At 31.8% G+C, this 16,873-nt stretch overlaps 1 protein-coding gene across 9 annotated transcripts in view; it reads right to left on the reverse strand.

The window, feature by feature from the left end:
* Positions 1–16,873, reverse strand: part of ec (ubiquitin specific peptidase echinus) — a 46,632-nt gene that overhangs the window by 4,604 nt on the left and 25,155 nt on the right. For 2 of the 9 annotated variants that reach the window (XM_085186329.1, XM_085186337.1), the window contains 3 exons: positions 13,037–13,129; positions 282–584; positions 52–171 (listed from right to left, as the gene is read on the reverse strand). In XM_085186329.1, coding sequence (XP_085042455.1) covers positions 52–171; positions 282–584; positions 13,037–13,129 — 516 coding nt within the window. Of the gene's footprint in view, positions 1–51; positions 172–281; positions 585–2,817; positions 3,818–7,161; positions 7,392–13,036; positions 13,130–16,873 lie in introns of those variants that run through there. The other 7 variants (XM_085186336.1, XM_085186335.1, XM_085186332.1 and 4 more) reach the window with 7 other exon arrangements.

The following is a 16,873-nucleotide window of genomic DNA, read 5'->3' on the forward strand; positions in this document are numbered from 1 at the left end:
GTCTTTTTTTAATTAAAGGTATTAGAATTGCATATTTTGCATAATACTCACGGGACATTCTCGTATATCGCCCATGCCACCAGCTTTTCTCAATAATAGGCCAAAGCTATCGTTATGCTCTCCGAGTGCAGCTTGTGTCGTTAATGCAGTTGCTGATACGTAGTGCACCATCTGTCGAAAAATTTACATTTTAAATGAGAATGTATACGGAGTTATTGAATATAAATAGATTATTAATTATGCTACCTCAAGTATCTTTAAAATATATAAGGAGTACAAACCTGAGTAAAAGGTAATGGCTCTGAGGTGGCTTGGCAGGCTCCGCAAACTGATTGCTCTACAAGCATCATTGCGAATTTTCTGTGTGGTACACAATGCGGGGCTCTGCAGGCGTCATCGTCTCGTTTATCTCCTGACCTGGCAGCCACGTGAGCGTGAACTCTAAGTAAAAGATGTTCGAAGCATTCGCTGGCGTCGGCCATGCATCCGAGTTGGAAACGAGCGCCTCCTCCGCCCAAAGCTCTCCGCAGCCCGTCTGCAGCTGGTGCTCTTTCGGCAGACCATTGTAGCTGTGCAAAAAGTTCCTGGAAAGCGGAAACGTTTAAAATTTAAATTTGTGGTAAGCTTAAAAACGGAATACACAAATTTAGAGAGAACGAAATCTTCTTAGGCAACACAATCAAACTCTTTGATATTTAGATTAAATACTTTTTTATTGTTCAAAATTTACGTAAAAATTATATCTTTTTATCTTTTGACGAGATGAAAATAACTTCGGCTTTAAATTAATATACCATACGGTAAGCTATATTTTGAATGTATGTGTCATATGCAAAAAGCAGAGCATAAGGTTCGCACGCTATACGAGTATATTCACTGTAACTGCGAAGTGTTACTCTATTTCTCTTATAAAATTGTTTAAATTTTAAATTGCTTTAAAATACACAATTTTTTACACCGCTTCCCTTTGTGGAACATAAAAAAACAACATAGTAATAAGATACAACAAAAAACTGTAAAAAAGGCGATCCAAAACACAATGTATATTTAAAATATACTTTTGGGCGATCTCGGAAAGTCTCAAATTTCTTGGCAGTGGTCACGAGCCTGCTTTAAAACCAGTATAACACGAATATGATAGGTCAGAGCCACACGCGCCGTGACCTGACGAGATTGTAAAACGTAAAGTACGCTTTGTTTTCATGTTTCGTAATCATTCGGGGCGACAATAAACATTGTTCTATTCCATTCTATAGATGTAACGCAAAGTTTTTTTTGGCTATTCTATACTTACATACTAATTTTCTATAGTAGAATAGAATAGACTAATATTTAAGAATATAGATAAATTTTACTGCCTCCACCCAACTCTACTAGTTTTACAGAATGGCCAGAGAACCTAGTGAATATTTTCAGTTAGAATAGAATTAACAACTACCTTTTAACACTGCCTAAGTACATCTCAATTTAAATACGAAGCGATGACGTTAATGTTTTGTAGCGCACATTTTAATAAAATTATTTTTAGAAGAATAAAATATATATACCAAATGAAAAGATAAAACATAATATATGTCACATATGTAGGTAAACATAATATTAGATTATTATATGTTAGTATAGAAATATTATATTTCATATACGGAACCGATATACATGCAAAAGAAAGCATTGCGTCTCAAACAAGGTGAGAACTCGGCTATATCTATTGTTGCATGAGATACAAACACATAATCCCAGGCACACCACTCCTACTGTTCACTTCCTATAAACATACCTACAATAATTTCTAAAGAAAATCATCGTTTGCTTTTTCTTTTAAATGTATAATTAATAATAATATTAGGTTATATATCTGTAAAATAACTTAAAACTTGTTTTATATCTATTATGTATGACTTTAGAATTTAGTATTCAGTAGAAGGTGTCTAGGCGTAGCCTGCATGTTTTTAGTCTGTAATTACAATTGTAAGTAAACTGCAATTGGAAATTCTGAGCATAAAAGCCTTAAACGGGGTCAAAAACAAGTAATGCATCACAAGTTTTCACCGTCATGTAACTGTAAATATTTCCTGTTGTTGATTCGTTTGCGAATATTTGGGGAAAATTTTGATTCTTTAAAAAAATTAAAAATTCAAATATTACATTTTTATATTTTACACTATATTTAGTACATTTTTTTGTTGATCTGACCTAATTCTATCGTGTAAATTACAAACAGAGTAGCCTTGCTCCGAGCTGATATTCATTATATTATTATCTTGCCTAAATCACGACCAGCTTGCTTTGTTCTAAGTAACTACAACCTTTCTATTAGCTTCTATCAATTCTTTAATCTAACATTCCTATTAAAGACAATAGTTACGAAATAATTTATTACTCAGTAATTATTCAATCGTTAGAGACAGCATTAAGTAAATTTCGTTCCAGTAAACAAATTAGCTGTTGCATATTAAAACGTTTATCAGAAATCTTACTAATAGACGGTTTGATTATCATTAGACGATGGATATTTAAATGACGTTATAATTAACTTTTTTAAATAGATTCGGACTGTATCCCGCAAATAGCAGGGTAGGCAGAGAACACCTGGAAACCTAGTGCTAAGGCACTCCGTTCCCATTAAGATACTTCCATTCCCCCCTTTCCTCTGAATTGTGGAGGCATTGCGTGTTAAGTGGCGGAAGTCAACGCAGCGCTTTGTGTCGTCACCACGCGTAGAAATAAAAATTGAACATTTCATTCCCCAAGTGGGAATCGAATCCACAATATTAAGATTTTATATATAAATACATACTATATTATATGTAAACTTACTCTGAACAAACTTAGGGTAGTATGACTAAGAAGTGATTCAGGCGGATCCCGCCTTGCAGCGGAGGGCGGTCGAGAGCGCGGTAGAGTGTTGTGTCTCACGCCGGCCAGAGAGCCTCCAATCAAATCCTTAGGGGGCAACAGTTCTCTATCCTTGAGAACTTCGATTTTCTGCTTCTGTATTCCAGCTTTTCCTTCACTCGCTTCCTTACGTTTATATCGAAACTTAATCATTTCGTTGGTTTAGCATCGCTTACACTCACACAACACGAACACAATCGTCAACCTACTGAATTAATTGAATTCGATTCTTCATTAAGATTCATTCTCCATAGCGGTCGTGATCGAAGACAATGGCCGCGCGCTAAATATACATATCTCTATCAATCACTGTGTCCGCAAACCACCACGTATAAGGCAATAAGTAAAATAAACACGTAGAGCTAAGAAAATTTTCATTAGAATTCTAGTTTGCTCCTAGGCTACGTTCAACTATGCCTCTCGGTTAATATTATTTATTATTTGCACTAAAATAACCATGTGTTAAAATATAAAGAAAAAGGTTTCGGCGGGAAGATAGCGGCTACGAGCAGGTAAAACGACAGGTGGTTGAAATGGATAAAAACTAAACAACTGCCGGGTTACGTCACTGTTTTTAATGCACAAAACTATTAAAATAATTATAATTATTTGATAATAAAAATTAATGAATTTAACGATTGAACCATTGAAATTAAAGTAAAAAAATATTTCTCTACGAGAAACCAGCAGCGATACGATCGACTGCGTTAAGGCTTTCTATGAGACTGGTGTGAGTGCAGCGGCGCGCGGGCGGCAAACCCGAGGCTCTACCTTCCAGGTAGGTTTGTTTTTTGTAATCTATTGTTGACGTACCTCACGTGGCTCTCACTCCATCTTGTTCGTACTTATTTGAATAAGCATTAGGAACGTCTCTACTATTTTAGGGCCCTACGTACTACGGTTATTTTTCAATAAGTTTAATTGTGAGGACAAAACCACAGTAAAAGTATTGTTTGCGAACACGTGTTGTGAAGATTTTAAATGGGCTACGCTTTTGTTTTATACCAAAAAAAAAAATTTATTATCTATGATAGTTACATATAATATCTTAAACTATATTTAATTAAAAAATTATATAGTTTAAAATATTATCCATAAATAAGAATGTAATTAGCATTAGAATGATCGTCATATTTTGTAGCCCTCAAAAATACTTAAGCAAGCGAGAAGGAATGTATGAGTCATACAAATAATTTAAGGGTTGATTGACGCATGTATTCAAGATATGGATGAAAACTAAGTTTAATGATGTATTTGAAATATTTAAAAAAACTAAACATTAAGTATGTAAACGCCGTTATGTAAATAGTGTGAAAGAATGCGTTTTTGTTACGTATTAATCAAAAAACACTTTCTCAATATGATTCATATTATTATGACCATGTGTCAGTTGTAAGGTATGTGTGGCGATTGCAAACTTTTCGTACTGTGACATTATGTTTAGGGCAAAACACAAGAGAATGGATAGAGTTTCCAAAATGTTAACTTTAATATAGAGAAATTAATTTATAATTATTTTATTTATTATAGTATAAACCACATTGTAATTTGAAATAGCTGTAGAAACATATATTTTTTTATATTGTTGGTTTTAAGTGATTAATTATTAAGTCCCACTTATGTGAATAATTTGAACGTTTTTCGAAGATAACCAAAACGGAAATACTTAAGTTAAGTCGAACGATTTTAAACGAGGTTGGTTATCGAACTGGGAAATCGGTTAAAGAATGAGTCACTCGGTTAACATATTGTGAACATTTGTCTTAACGTGGTTGCTTCATGGTCTTTGAAAAATACAAAGTAATTAGACAAAAGATTTTATGTAGGACTCTTCATTCATCAAATTTATGTTCTTTTACTTAGTTATATTGTAATTTGTTCCCAAGTAAATATATAAGATGCATACATTTTTTTATTAAATGGAACATAAGTTAAGAAGTTCACACAGAAACGGTCAATTGCGAGTCGGACTCACCTATTGAGGATTCCCTACCAATTTCAGGATTGTAGGTCAACGGGAGGTACATACTACTTGTAAAAGTTGACACAACTTAAGTTTTCATGATTTAATATTAATTTTGGCAGACAATAAACTGATAATATAAGGTTTCCATTTTTACCGTTTGAGGTACGGAACCCTAAAAAAATATCAGTTTCATAAAATTAGCGAGAGTATATATTTCTTCCAAAACTTAGCGGCTACTATACCTATGACATTGATATTTCGTGTAGTAAGCAAATTTAGAGAGCATTATCAATTATCTTGCTCTAATAACACAGTTCATCAATACAAAGGACTGTATTATTAATGAATAGAAAATATAAAAAAATATTTTTAAGCTTCAACGATATCACAGATATAAAAAAAAATATCAAGTGTTGTAACCGTGGGACGATTCTCACATGGCAGTAGCTTGCGATCCAGTTACACTACCGACTTCTCTGTGAGAAAACTTATCAATTGCCTATATTATGAACAACACTATTATTCCTTATTCAGAACAACATAATTATTTAAAAAATCTGTTAATTCGTATTTAGAATCTCTTCTTTAGATGCGAGTAGACCGAGTAGTATACTTATAACTGAATTTCAATAAATTATATTTATAAAATAAGATATTTTCTTATGAAAAAAAAAAATAATTTCCTTAAGGAAAATCTATTCGAAAAGTAGTATATTAGATGTCTAGTCTAATATACTACTTTTTTTAACTTACTTTTTTTAGTAACTATGTATGTATATATATATATATATATTTTCATATATATATATATATATACATACATAGTTTTAACATAGTGTCATTTGAATATAAGGATAAGAAGAAATATAGAAAGAAGGTCAGATTTTTAAACTCCATTCAATTTCGTCATCAGTTCTACGAACAAACTCATTCAGAGGCGGATTGGGTGGAGATTTTACAACATACCATTGCAAAATACCGGTTCTTATGAGATTTTTTCCAATGTCAGATTGAAAATGCATAACTTCTAGCTAGAATTCCTAAGAAATATGAAATATTATTTATTTTACATTGCAGGAATCATTATTGTCAATAATTAACTGTGTTAATATTAATAATAACTTATCAAGTTAATGAAGTAGTTAAAATATATTAAGTATTATAAATATTTAAAGTATATTTCAAGTATTCATATTTTTTTACTTTTTATATATCGCAAATGAGCAATGGGGGACAATAATAAAATGAAGAAATATTATATATTTTGGACAATTGTGAAGTTTGAAGTGCCTCAAACCTATTACATATATTACGTGAGTATGTACATATACAAGTAAAAGGAACACTTATCGTTTGATAAACGTAGCGTATTCATCTCGGCTGGCTTTACGGTGAATTATGTACACGGCAATCGATTTGTTCCTCGCAACATTTGATTCAATTGAACCGAGGAAACAACCTATTGTGTAAGCTTGTATGATAAAGTTTAACTATTAACGGTTTTACTTATATAATACCTATATTATTTATATTACAAAATGCAATATATATATAAAATATAAATAAATCAGCTTAATTTTTGACAAATTTTTCGAGGCATTGCATATTGAGTGAGGAAACTCAACGCCGAGCTTCTGGCTTGGTGCCAGAGCGAAGAAATAAAAATATTAATAAATAATAATTCATTTCCTCAAGTGGAGAACGAACCCACAATCGTTGCGTTACAGTCACACTCTTACGCCTCTGGGTCACGACGGCCTCAAATATTCATATATGAAGTATTTTGCAAAGCTTTCTCTAGTTAGGCTAAGCTACAAAGCAATAAAGATCGCAGATTATATGACTTATACATACATTTTGTATGAATTCTATGACAATCTACGCTCGTGGGTTGATGTTTACCAAATATCGTTCGCTCCGACTTAACAGATACATATTATATGTAAGAATACGTCGTTATGTGGGTGAATTGACAATGGTCACAATAGACTGTAATTAGAGTTGAATTACAACTGTTTCGACGAACACTTCTATATCAATATTTAGTCAACGTCGTATTGTTTCTTAAATTTTGGTTATGTCAAAGCCTGATTACAGTAGGTATACGTCTTTAACATGTATACTTATTTGCTATATTATAGAGGAAAATATTCTTTATAAAATAAATAAATTTCTAAAGGTGGAAAATTTGCAGACCAAGGAGAATGATATCTTAATTAGGAAGCTTCGATAACATATTTAAATACGCTTGTGATAGAGGTTGCATATTCGACACGCTCGCAAGGCTAACAACTGATCACCTCGCGATCTTGCACCAACTTCACTTCCAATATGTTGTACCACTCACTTATAATAGACACTGAACGATAATGACCTTTGCACTTAAACACAACACTGACACGAATTGCGAAACGCCTACACAAGTATTCTATTCGCATAAAGTATATTACATAGTTATATACAGTTAATTCTTAACTAATTTTTCACGATATAATATACGCGTCTGTTCTCGGCAGTAGAAAAACCGCGTGTACGCTGCCTCACGCTACAGGCTGCGTAGGCGCATGCGGGAAAGAGATAGCAGTAAAAGGCTTTGGCGCCGCCATATATGCAGCCGCGAGTGCGAGCGGGACACGTGAGCGACTTGAGCGACAGTCCAGTTATGTATCTTGTTTCTATATAACAGATATAAAGCCTTGGCTACTAAAAGCTTTTAGATGTGTTTTATCTATTTATTCATATTCATATTGATATTAATAAAAATGTTACGCTCACAGATCTTTGTCTTTCTATTTGTATTATAATATTACTACTTTCTTGGGGGATAAAAAGAAGGATAAGACTGCTCGAATATTAATTCTATTAAAGGTTGCAAAATTCAATGCAGCCTTTAATACAAATATTAATAATTGTAAATTGTATGCTTCGATCCTTTGAACGTTATACGTTTCATATAGAGCTGCTATACGTAATCACTTGCATCACGACGACCATCCAGTCGTACCACATCTAGTCTAGTTATATAAAAAAAAGATAGTATAAAAATCTAGGAAATAGACGAGATTATCGCACTGCCTTAGAAGCTGCAGCTCAGCGTGGAACCGGTTTGCGCAATTCAATGTTTCTACGAAGACACTAACTTGTGTAGGTACTATAATGTTAGCGCTTACGTAACTTATCACGTCTTATCATAGAGGTGACGAATGTGATGTCGGCCATTTTTTCACTAATGCAGGTGATGTATGGTGATGGTATGACGATACTTAAACTACTTCCTCTAAAGTTTCTTTATGTTACTCCTAATTTAGAGGAAATTGACGAAATTGAGTTACGACAGAAAGTTACCATAGTTTTCTTTTCTCTATTATGTATAAAAAAAGCGATTTAATATAAAATAAAAGAAGTAAATATAAAATATATTTAAATATATAAAAAACAATATTACAAACCAAATAATAATAAGCATTCAATCAGTGTTCTTTATTGAACGTACGCAAAAAGTAATAACTTAACATGCCATGTAATAATGTGAAGAAAAATGATAAATTGTCTTCCAATGAATAGCCCCTGCCTGACCCCCAGTGACACAAACCTACTACAAAGATTCACACGATAGAATATAAGTAAAGGTACTTAAGTAATCATTTTTGCAATGACCACAGACAAATGCGAATAATAGAAAAATGTAGGCTTTCATTCGCTTGGTAGAGTGGTACTGTGTTTTATTTAGCACGTTTGTTGTTCATATTCAATTCATATTCAATTGGTTCATATTCAATTGAGAGAGAAAAAAGTTTATAATGCTATAGTTGTTTTATGGTTAGTCTAAATTTCAAATCAGAAATCAAATCAGCTTCACGCTGTATGCCGCACACGGCAGGGTAGGCAGAGGGAACTTAGTGTTAAGATCCTCCGTCCCCCCACTTTCCGTCGAATTCTGGAGGCATTGTGTGTTGAGTGCCGGAGCTCCCTTTGCCTCAACACTAGAGCGAACCAAAATGTTCATTGTTGAAGTGTGAAAATGATCAATTTTTTATATAGGTTTTCAATATTTTTACTATGCATAGAGGTTAAATAAAACTTTAAAAGGTCGCAAAAAATAAAAAAAATTACTCTTCTTCTTATAATCTTTATAAAATATGTGCTCAAGAAAGTTTATTTTGAAAACTCACCAAGCGTCTGACCTAGTGGCTAACAAAATGTGAGATGTGTGCCATTATTCTACTTTTATACTACTAATACACCATTCACGCTTTTATCGCCTTCTCTATAGTAAAACCTAAATTTACATTTGCATTTCTTACGTTCTTATCATATAAATTTAAATTATAAAGTTTTCAAAATAACATAATAAACAATATTCTTGTAATATATATGTGAAATAGTAATTATTATGATTGAATCACTTCCCATGTCATGTCATTAACAAATTTATTAATAATGTGGAACCTTTTTCCATACAACGTGACATTGGCGAAATGAATTGTGCTCAACCAGCACGCTCGAAACGCCATATATCAAGAATTCAATTGAAAGTGGAACCTGAATTATGGAACTCCAGTTGTTAATATTTAGTTGGTATAGGCACAGAAACCAACTAAGCTTTACAAGTAAGCTACTGCCTAAAAACACAAAAGACAAATTTCAATTCTAAAAGCAGTAATAAGCTTAGTAGAAATAATTATATATTCACAATAAGATTTTTACTTTAATTTTATATTTGAGAACTTCAAGTTCTTTGAAAATGTTACGTTACAGTCGAATATAAAATATGGCGCAAAAATTACGATATTTATGCGAAACTCGATAATAAAAAAAGTTATTGTTTTTAAACTTCTTTGTTACATATTTGCAACAAAGGAATTTTGAAAGATATTATATTTAAAGTTTATCTGACCTTTGTAATAAAACAATACAAGTATAAAGCGATATGGTTGTAAATGAGCTTAAAGCTTCAGCTCGAATATTGTTGCTGACTATCTATTGTTTATAAAAAAACTTTACATACTAATATAATAGAAAGGATATTCTAAGCCGACAAACAGATGTATATATTTAGAAAAAAAGAAGAAAATGGACTTTATATGATGTATTTGCTTAAATCGGCGCTATATTTGCTGGTTCGTAAAATATTGTTGTTTACAATAATTTTATGTTATTCAAGTCCATGGTAATGTAAAAGTGATAATAAATAATAGGTAATCATCGAATAGAGTACCTCTGTTGGTGTGGAAGTAAACGAGAAGGAAAACCGGTTTCGCAGCTGCGCGTGCGCACCTCCGTAGTGAGCAATGAGGTAGCGCTGGCCGTAGCGCCTACTGTCCGTAGTACTTTTATCAGTGGGTAAGGGGTGTTTAGCATTTCAGAAGTGGCACACATATATATATATTATGCAAATGCGATTTGAATAGAGATGAAAATTCAGTTTTTAAATAGGATTTTGATAGCAGCCTGTGATTCTAGAATTTTAAAACGGAAAAGTAAGGCTCTTAAACAAATTTAATATGTATAAACAAATGTAATCATAGATTTACACTAAATCTAAGTCAACATATCTGCTAACTCTTGCTAGAACTATAGAATACAAAACTATTGAGAGCTCTTTGCGTGATCCAATATAAAATTGTTATTATTATATATATGTTACACTAAATCAATCGTTAACTACCACAACGAAACCTTTATAACTAAAGGGTGTGTAAAATCTATTATAGAGTTATAACACGAAGATGTATTTCAATTGCATTATATCTATTTACGAACCTTAAAGTATCTTAAGCTTAAGGAAGCTTGTAATGATGAGAAAACAATATGTAGTCAAATCTAGAGACGGCTTTACAAAAAATATAATACATAATTCTAAATCTACAGAGGCTTTCAATAAATAATAATACAAAAAGATAATAAAATATTGATGATTCTTCAACAGAGAATAATCATTATAAATCATAATACGTGAGATGAATGAAGTTCCTCACAGGCAGCCAATTAGTGCTTGCATTTCTTCAGGGACAGAGTAACCTCTTCCCTACCCAACCGGTGTCGCTGTAAAAGCCAATAGGGCTAACAGCATTAATCTCTTGTTCGAAAAAAAAAGATGAATGAAGACACCAATGATAATTATAAAAAATATAGATGTTTTGAAGTCTTAAATAAATATATGTTGTAAACAATCATATACGAGCATATTTACAATATCCTCATCAGTAATGATGTTTGAAGAATAACTCCTTCAGCTTGTATTATCCAATGCTTAATGGCACCTATATGTCACGGCCACCTGCTAATGCAATTGTGTTTCTATGCATATGCCTTATAGCATGTGAAAACCTGTTTTTACGTATATCTAATAAATTATTTATTCTCATGTAATAAATAACTAATAAAATGCTGTATTGCAACTTATAACTTAGTAATAATAATCGTAATTATATATGTATTTGTTGCTGCGCTCCTGAGAAATATTCTTTTAAATAACATATATTTATTCAAATTATTTAAAATAAAATAAAATTAAATAAAAACATAGTGTTTCTAATAAACTTGAAGATATGAAAACCTCGTAAATTGTAATTAATATTTTGTTACGGATCGAAACTGTAATTATACCTGCAGTCTTTATATTCATTTTGATTGGTTTCGAATATTAATTAGCAACAGATATTTTATCTCCTAATTTAATATCGATTTTTTCTGTTGAAATATTTCAATGGTTTATTCAACGATATTGCATCGTATAATAACACCGTAATTGGCTGGCCCAGTTAGTATGCGGCTTTAGACACGTTCAGCCACGACACACTTCTGAGAACGTGCCTATCTATTCACTATTACTTCATAATAATGTAATTATATAAATAATAGATATACTCGTAGATTCGTGTAATCTAATGATACCTGAAATGTTTATCTGTCTATTCATATGTAAATATTATTTACCAATTAAAGTTTTCATAATTTGTTATCTTAACCAATTCATTTTGATTTTACCTTTAAAATATAAATAAAAAAAATGCATCATTTTTAAAATATAAAAAAAAATCACTTTTTTATTACTGCAAATAAGTTGGTAGGTACTAGATATATAGAATTAAAACACTATTTCATTTTGAGTTGTATAACTTTTAAAACTCCTATATTTCCATATTTCCTTTAGAAATATTAGACCATTTTCGCTTAAATAACTTAAAATGTTAATTAAAGAACTAATTACTGAGCAATAGCCGTGTAGTAAATAGCACTCATTACCCGAAGATCTCGAGGCCAAGAGTTCTACGAACTCTTTTACCATTATAGTAACGTCGGCTTTTATCTTATCACATCATATTCTTTAACATTTTAACACACAAACACACAAAACAAACAATTCTCTTAAACAATGATCTTCTTTTTCTTTGAATCCTAAGAGTCAATACCCAACAAGGATGAAAAAAGAGAGATCAAACAAAGGCTCGTAAACTGCAGGGCAAAATGGCTCAGATGTGATAAAGCTGGAAAGCTAAATCACGACCCCTTCCAATGTCCGAACCAGTTCTAGTGTAAGGAATGAGTGTGCCACGGACATCTAGAGTAGTTTATACGTAAATAATATATATACTTATTATACAATCCGATGAACTAAATACATAAAAAAAATGTCTATAAATTTAGGAGAAATACGTTATGACTAACTCTGGTTAACTATTATGCATATTATTTGAGGGTAGGTATATTTTTTCAATTTATTTTTTGTAACTCACAGGATTAAAAAAAAATATTTTAATGATTTCGTGACCAACATACACGACCTAAGGAGAATCCTTTTATTGAGTGAAATTCAAAGTCATTTTCAAACCCAAGACGTGTCGAAAGTTTTGGCCGACGGTTTTGAGGTCAAACAAAGCAGTGAACTGTGTATTGTTCACGAGAACGAAAAGGTCACGTCTGATTGGCCACTTGGGCCGTGCGGGACTAAAGGTGACGTTGAAATACGCGATATCAGTTGGTAGAGTCAAAACTCTATTTTTTACAGTCCTGCACGAAGAGCATAAATTAAATTTATCAATATGCGGGCTGAAATTGCAATGAACAAATTTTCCTTTTTGCTCAATTGATTTATTTCCTAATTGCATTGCCTAAACGTGTCTATTATTAATAGATAAAACGAAGTAAATAGAATAAAAAATTGTAGCTTACCTTTAGAGCACAAAATATACACGAAGGTCCAAGACACGCGTGGCCGGTGAGCTCGCGAAAACTGCGCCTGAATATGTCTAGATGCCATAGTACCTGCAAAAAATTAAAAATTAAATAAAATTACAATTCATTAATTAATTAAAACAACAAATAAAATATGTGTAACATATGTCTTAGAGGCATAGGGAGCCTAGTGTAAAGACATTTCGCCCTTTACTTTTTGTCGACTTATGGAGACTTTGCTCGAGTGGAAATTGAACGCGAGTTATGGGTTCATTCTCATTCGAGGAAATGAAATATTTAATATTTTCATTTTCTTCTCTCTAGTTTCTAGGCAAGGCAAAGCGCGGCGTTGATCTAGATTGGATCAACGCCGCGGGATCTGGATGCGGCAATTGCATCCAGAACTCCGCGCAAATTGGATCGGAAATTTCTTAAAGGAAACGGAGTGTCTTAACATTAGGTTCCCAGGTTCCCTTTGCCTAACCTGCTATGTGCAGGATGCAGCGTAATGCTAAAAAAAGATATGATATAGGTAATATGACTATCTATAGTTTAAGTATTTTATTTTATATACACATATTGTCTACATAAGATTGTGCCACGGGCTTCTTGGCACGTTTCGCGTCAGCTGCAAGTGCATATGACGCGGCAAAAAATATGAAACGATCTAAAAGGAAGTCAAGTGTTGTCATTATATTGTGTGAAATATTTAAAACAATGCCAACATAGAATAAATAATTTAATTTCAAATGTCAAATTCTATAGAAATAGCTTATGTATTATTATCGTTATTTATCGATCTAGTTATATTAACATGTTAAATTATAAGTAACGCCCACACGCTTCCTGTTCAATTCGCCTACACATATGCATATTTTAAAAAACGTTCAGACATTATAGATATTATTAACAAGGTAATAAAGATATTAATAAATAATAAAAACCAGTTAAGTGCGAGTCTCCCACCGATGCGATGCTTCCGTACCAATTCCAGGATTATAGGTCAAAGAGAAGTATAACTTATAAAAGTTGACAAACTTAAGGTCGCGGACATATGCATCCTTTGCGTATGAAATGAACTACAAATATATGTTGGTAATGATTTTTTTGTATGAAATATATAAATTTCCACATTTCGGATTTCGGTCTATGCGGTATATCCCTATAGGTTTTGATTACGCGGAAATTTCATTAAAAACAGCAATAAAATCAGTGCATAAATGCTCGTAACTTTTGATTGCGTTTACTTAGAAGATTTTTTTTATTTGTTTGAAGGGACCATAAACCTTAATATTTGGCATTTATTTCATACCGGCCTGCAATATCGAGATAAGTGGTCTTGACAGAAAGAACAACAAAATGATCCTATTAGGGGTTCGTTCAAGAGGTAAACTCTTGAGGTACGAGACTCTAAAAATAACATATATATTTATAATATTTCGTACAAAATAGTTATTTTTTTTGTTTATGATGTCACATGTATAGCTGATACAATAATAAATGCTTACATTTATAGAAGGGATCGAAAATAACCTTGAGTCTCCTTTAGAACACAAACCTATATCATTTCAGTATAACTAAATTGGCATTTGGACGATTATGGAATACACCTGCCCGTAGTTTTTCTGCGATGGTTTTCGGCGTCTCAAGAGCAGGTGCCCGGCCGGTTTGAGCAGATGTATCTTGATCTTAGTTTCGATCTTTGAAACATTTGTATCGAAACCTATAATTGATCCTAAATAAACAACTATGGAGTACATATTTTTAATTCTTGATGTACTTAAACTAGTTTCGCATATAATAAACTTATATCTCGTTTTACCAGTACATTCTTGAAATATTATCGATTTTGTCATTGCCAGATTAAAAATAGTAACGTTAATAATGAAGATCATTTGTTAATACTACAAAAAATATAGTAATATAAAAGGGTACATTTTGTATATAATATATGTACATAGGAAAATTCTATCGGTATTTTTGTAGTCTGTGGTGGAGCTGAAAATGCAGAAGAATGTTGCGTCTGCTTAGTCACGTAACTGAGCAAGACTGTTAACATGCCATACTTGAGAAATTACACCGTTTACATACTTTCCTAAATATATTTACTTTGTAAATAGGATTATTTATAATAAATTGTCACATAATTACTTAAAATATATTATGTACTATGAGATCAAGAGATGAAATATCAAAACAAACGAGAGCTTTTGATAAAAAAATAATTGAAAAAAGTTTATTGTTGAAAAATCATAAATATAAAACATTGCAAGTGTTCAAAGAATCTTAAGGTATCAGAAACGTGACATTCAGATAAAGCTCGGTTACAGTTAATGGACGAAACACAAATAAAGATAACAAAAGGGTTTTAAACCAAGAATATGTCAACATAGATAAGAGGCTTTTGAGCTTTACTGCGAATTTTGGTTTTTTTTTCAATCATGAGGTTAATGCTGTTAGCCCCTAGGGACCTAGGGGAGGGGGAGAGGGGGTACTCTGTCCCTGAAGAAATGCAAGCACTATGTGGCTGGCCTGTTATGAAAAATGTATAAGCGATCGAATTTGGTAAGATGACATCATTACTTTCATATTTTTGTTTGGGTTCAAAAGTGGATATCTAAAACTGAAAAGCTTATTAAAAAAAAACAAATCCAGTTTTTCTATTGCAAGAACATTATCTATACTTTAAATCGAATACGTTTTGTCGATCTAAGCTAGACAGACTCTTACTAACTACTTAGTGAGCAGCGTCGGCGCCGAGCGTAACGGGATATTCTTACCTACTCATTTATATTACCGCTAAGTTCTAACTTAGAATCATGTTAGTAAATCCTAATGTCTAAGTTCGATTTCTGCGTGTGGTTCCTAATTTAGTTCGCCGAAATCTTAAAAATTATTTTAGTAATTTTATTTTAGGTCTTTCCTAAAAATGCGAGTGAAAACATAATCAAAATCTACTTCAATATATAATTTAAATCAGTATGTAATGAGTAATTACTTAGGTCTATAAATTCTAATAGGCAATCATGTATTTTAATAATACCGACATAAACATTTTTTTTACAGAAACTGTATATCTTCTATAGAGTAAACAATTGTTAATGAAACTTTTTCTTTCTTGTAAACAAATATTAACAACTTTCTTGTTATAGCTGTACATAAAAAGATTTTATATATGGTCAAAGAAATGTGTGAGTATACGCTAGCATGGTTTACTCACGTTTTTCTTCGAAGGGGAGTGCAGTGGTGCATCTAATATATTGAATATATAATACGATTCCTCCTATGATTTGACGCTTTTTAGCCAGCCAGCGTGGGAAATGGCTATAACTCGATTTGTTTACAATGAAAGTATATTTAAAATATTTTTATATATTCTAAATATGATAAAGGCTGTTACTAAATAATGTTTATATATATTTTTAAAAGGATACAATAATTAGGAAGAAAGTAAGCTCTTAAGAAATAATAATAGAAATTACTTATTTTTTTAAATGAATTAACTAATATGATAAATTAAGTATTAATGATCGCTGTCAATGTTATTTAATTGTTATTGTGTCACTCATTTGAAAGTGTCCAGTGAGCTAAATAGCGGAAGTAGATTTGAATCAAAATATAGAGACTTCCCCTACGGAAACGACGCACCTTATTTTCATATTATGCATCAGGTACATACTAGCATTTATGATGTAAATAAAATATTTTTAAAATATTAGTAACTAAAGTTTATTTAATATAAAATAGAATCACTATTTTATTTTAAATAAACTTTAGAAATATTGATTTTTAGCTTTACGCATTGTCCCGCACTCATTCCCCATCGTCCTCATT

This window comes from Heliconius melpomene, chromosome 6 (genome assembly GCF_056956725.1).
Source record: "Heliconius melpomene rosina isolate 202511_hmr_F chromosome 6, ASM5695672v1, whole genome shotgun sequence".
In the NCBI taxonomy this organism is placed as follows: domain Eukaryota; kingdom Metazoa; phylum Arthropoda; class Insecta; order Lepidoptera; family Nymphalidae; genus Heliconius; species Heliconius melpomene.